A 5,023-nucleotide genomic window follows, 5' to 3' on the forward strand; every position below is an offset into this window, starting at 1 on the left:
TCTTCTTCATTATTAATTATAACTAAAACTTTACTGTATTGTTTTGAATTATCAATTTCGTATTCTTTTAATGATTTATAAACTTTAATTTTATTATTATTTTGTATTAATTTATAGTTTTGATTATTACTATTATTATTATTAATATTAATATTATTTTTATTGTTATAATTATAATTACTATTATCTATACTATTATTTTCTATATTATTATCAATATAAGTGTCCGTATTGTTACTATTATCTTTTATCAAATATTTTATTAATTTATAATTATTAAATGAAAGGTGTTCTAATAATAAATTTGATAATATATTAAACCATTTTTTGCATATACAATATCCCAATATTTCGGTATTGTTGAATTTCCAACCTGAAGAGGAGAAATAAAACTCTTTTAATTTATTGTTATATATGTGAAGAACAATTTCATTTAGGATTTGGGAATATAAATAATCTGGTAGTACTGTCATATTTTTTATTTGTATGTAATTTTACACGTAATATATAAAATATATATTATATTTGTTATTTTTTTTTTTTCATTTATATTAATATTATTATTATTTTTATTATTATTTTTTTTTTATTTTTTTTTAAAATAAAAAATTTATAATAATATCATAAAAACACATATACATTCACAAATATAATGTATATACACACAAATAGTAATAATAATAAGATATAAAATATAAAAAATAAAATAAAAAAAATAAAAAAAATAATTTTATTTTTTTTATTTTTTTAATTATTTTTTTTTATTTTAATTTTTTTTTCAAATAATAAATATTAACAACCTAGTTTTTTTCTTTTTTTAACAAAATTATGCTGAAATCATATGTTGATTGTTCGCATAAGTGAATTAATTTAAAAAATTAAATAAATTGTTTGACACCATCAGATATTATTAAACAAAAAATAAAAAATATCCATATTTATAAATTTTCTTTTTTCATTTTTTTTTTATTCGATTAACAAGTTATAATTAACTTTTTTTATTTTTTTTATTTATTAATTATTACAATATTACATATTATTAATTATTTACAAAATTTTTTACATTGATTTTTTAATTATTGGTAATATATTTTGGACCGATACCAATATGATATAAAGATTTTTGAATATGTGGGGTCATAGCAACCAAAAGTAAAACGGCAGGTGGAATTTTATTATTTGATTCAAGATGTGAGAAATTGTCTGTTGTTTGATTTTTATTTGGACTGACAATAGAAATTAATGAGGAACCGTTATCTTTAATTTGCCAATCTGGGTAAATTGTGGCTGGATGATTAGATTTTTTTGTGGCATTGCTACCGGTTAAAGATGATAATGAAGAGGTTGATGAATTACTTTGACTTGAAACTGAAAGACTAAGACCAGTTCTTGGCTTTGGTGATACGAATGTGAAAGTTTGACTGGCCGCAATCCAATCGAAACGAATTTTATAACTTGTTTTTATATGAGACCAAACCCAACTTTTACCATTCCAAAGTACTACACCCATATTTTTACTCTTAAAGTAACCATTTGAATAGTCCCAACGTGGGTCAAAGTTTAATGATGATCCATTGCCATTATTGTTTTCAACCTCTTCTCTTCCATTATCTGGTTTAATAAGTGAATTATTTGAATACTCCCACTTTTCAAGGGTGCCAAGAGATGATTGTGATGGTGCTGTTGAAGCTTCATCTGGTTGTTTTTCGTCCTCCGAGTCATATTTTCTATTGCCTTGCTCTGACGAGGTGTCTGGAATAAAAGGCATCGAGTCAGAGTTTAAATTCATCAAGTCTACAGTTGGGTAATTACCATCTTGATTGGATGCAAAAAATGACATTTTATTTGAACAAATTGATGAGTTTGATGATGATAAACCGATTACTGAATTATTTGGACCAGTTTTCTTTTCTCCTATGCATGTAATTGTAGAAACACCTTCAACTAAATCGTCATCTAATTTGAAATCCATACAAGACTGAATTCGGCTGTACTTTGTAATATAGTCATCGAAAAGTGCCTTTTCTTCGAGGAATCTGTCGGTTGGTTTAGTATTCTTTCTACAAGTTCTCATGTAGTCATGATAGGCCTCAATAAGTAAAAGCATATTTTTTAAATGCTTGGTGATGTCACTGTAATCCTCTTTAAAGTATCTAGTATCTTCATAACTTGCAATTTCATTCTTGGTTTTGGTAATATATTCGACCCAATTTGTTAAAACTGTTTCTTCACATCTAATCATTGCAAGTCTTGGACCTTCAGGACCTGAAAACCAATCGACATAATCCTTAACACCATCTTTACAATATTCTGAGAATTGCTCTACTTGTTTTATATGTGGATCTGCTTTTTGAAAAATTATATTGTAGTTTCTCATTTCATTTACCCAATCCTTGGCCTTATCTGGTGAAACTCTATCTGGTAAAATTACTGTAAAAATAATAATATTAATAAATGATCTTATTTAAATATTATAATATTATTATTTACTTACAAGGATTTGGTAATTTTTCTTTATATTCATTAATTTCAATTTGAACTTTTTCTGGTGAGCCCAATTGATCGACATTGATCAATGATAAAGCTTTGATTCTTGTCTTTAAGAGAGTTAAAAATTGATTTTTTGTACTATCATCTTTTGCTTTAATAATATATATTCTATGTTTGTGGGCGATTTGAAATTGAAGAGGTTCTTTTTGTTCTTTAGTGTCTTCGTAGATACATTCCTTTAAATTAATATAACCTTGAGGTTCCTGTTTATCATCTGGCTTGATATTACCTTTGCCTGGTTTATAGTAAATTACATAATTTCTGTGAAGTAAAAAATAACGATCTAAAAATCCTTTACCATTACTACCAGTTTTCTTCATTAATGATGAATATGAAACATCGCCTTTAATTTTTTCATATTGAAATTGTTCCTGTTTAATATAAAAAAAAATTTGTTAATAAAAAATAAATATTTCTAAAAAGAAAAAATAAAAAAAAATAAATTACTTACTAATAAATCTTTTTTTCTTTCCGTCTTTACCATTTTTTATTTAAATTAATTTATATATTTATTTATTTTATTAATTTGATTTTAATGATGATTTGATTTATATAAATTTAATGATTCAATTGAAAAAATTTTATTGAAATAAAATTCCAAATTTAAATATGAAATTTTTTGTGATATAAAATAATAAAAAAATTTTAAAATAAAAAATAATAAAAAATTTCTAAAGGATTAGAAAGAGATGATACTATTTTTTATAAAAAAAAAAAAGGGGGTGTTTTGTTGTACAAGTGATTTACAAAAAAAGGATTTGTCTGATATTGTTTTCAAAAAACCCTTTTATTAATTGAAATAAATGGAAAAAATAACAATAATATAACTTTATTTATAATGTATGATTTTAGTATAAATAAACTTTTGAATATTGGTGGTATATATAAAAAAGATACAAAGTTGAGATAAAGAAAAAAATATAGATATTATCTCGGTGATTTTGTTGTGAAATAAAAAAAATAAAAAAGTGTTTTGTTTTTTTTTTTTTGATATGATTATGATAAAGTGCAAATTATTTGATTTAGGATTTTTTATAAAACTACAAAAATTTTAAAAAAAAAATTTTATTTTTTATTTTTTTATTTTTTTTAATTTTTTTTTTATTTTATTCTAAAATACAATTATTATTTTTTATTACTATTACAACAAAAAAAAAAAAAAGAGGTATTATTTACAAAACAAAGAAATATGAAAAAGTATTGATACAAATAAATAAATAAATAAATAAATAAAATATTATTACATGTATATATTTGTATAATTATTATTATTATTATTATTATTTTTATTTTTATTATTATTCCCTATTATAATTTATCATTATATAAGTGTTATGATTATTATTATACACAATAAATATGATACATATCAAAAAAAAAAAATAAAAAAAAAAAACCATTTTTTTCAAAAAAAAAAATTAAAAACTTACGGAAAAAAAAAAAAAAAAAAAACAGAAACCTAACTGCTTTTAATTAATTTTTTTCTTTATGTGTTTTTATAATGAATATGTGTTGTGTGTGTTTTTTTTTTTTTTTTTGTGTGTGGGTGTGAGTAGGTTAATTTGAAAAAAATAGGTGTGTTTTTTTTTTTTTTAAACAAAACTATCATGTTCCACTATTCAAATTTACTCTTTTATATATAAAACTAAAAAATCAATATTAATTTTTTATAATAATAGAAAATTCACATATACATCACTAACATCACACTCTCATTCATCAAATGTTCACATAACTATAAATTTGATATTGTTTATTTTATTTTATTTTTTTAAATTTGGTGTGTGAACTAGTTTTTTTTTTTTAGAATATATTTTTTTTTTTTTCATCAGACACAAACTATAGTTTATATAGTTCGAGTATTAAAAAAACAAATAATCCCTTTTAAATCAAGATTTTTTCCGATACAGAAACAACTAAAGGGTACATATCTTTTTTTAAATTTTGTGATTAAAAGAGATATGTGCGTGTGTGAAATTGGGGTTTGATGTTTTGTTATATGATGTGTGTTTGTTTGTGTGGGTTAAAGTGTTTTTATTATTTTCTTTTTATTTTTAAATAGAGAGAACATAAAATTGTGCACATTAAAATTAAATAGAAATCAATGTGTGTATCTAGATCTTATTTTAAAAAATATAAAATTATAATAATCAAAATCGAAAAGAAAATCCAATTTTAGAATAACATTGCATATGAAATTACCTCAAAATAAATAAATAAATAAATAAATAAACAACAGTAGTAATAACAATTACAATAATTACAATAATAACAATAGCAATAATAGCAATAGTAGTAATAACAATAGTAGTAATAGCAATAATAATAACAATAATAGTTATCTACCTCATAGTGTCCAAACACCTCATTTGCTCCATCGAAACAGTCTATTATTAGAACAATTGGTGTTCCTTAAAACAGCTCAAAATAAAATATATAAAACAACAAGAGTTATACAAAAAAAATATCAATC

At 21.6% G+C, this 5,023-nt stretch overlaps 2 protein-coding genes across 2 annotated transcripts in view; both read right to left on the minus strand.

Annotated features, from left to right (window-relative positions):
• The window catches only part of DICPUDRAFT_81152 (uncharacterized protein), a gene marked incomplete at both ends in the record, with an annotated part of 1,679 nt that extends 1,206 nt beyond the window's left edge, over positions 1–473 (minus strand). The window contains one exon of the mRNA XM_003290387.1: positions 1–473. This exon is cut by the window's left edge and continues 376 nt beyond it. Coding sequence (XP_003290435.1) covers positions 1–473 — 473 coding nt within the window.
• A 495-nt stretch (positions 474–968) lies between these two features.
• On the minus strand, positions 969–3,698 carry DICPUDRAFT_49184 (uncharacterized protein). The gene is made up of 3 exons (XM_003290388.1): positions 3,002–3,698; positions 2,495–2,921; positions 969–2,430 (listed from the first exon to the last, which is right to left on the minus strand). The coding sequence occupies exons 1-3, from the start codon at positions 3,032–3,034 to the stop codon at positions 1,073–1,075; spliced, it is 1,818 nt and encodes a 605-aa protein (XP_003290436.1). The 5' UTR covers positions 3,035–3,698; the 3' UTR covers positions 969–1,072.
• Positions 3,699–5,023: the final 1,325 nt, after the last annotated feature.

This window comes from Dictyostelium purpureum, assembly GCF_000190715.1.
Source record: "Dictyostelium purpureum unplaced genomic scaffold DICPUscaffold_222, whole genome shotgun sequence".
NCBI lineage: Eukaryota > Evosea > Eumycetozoa > Dictyosteliales > Dictyosteliaceae > Dictyostelium > Dictyostelium purpureum.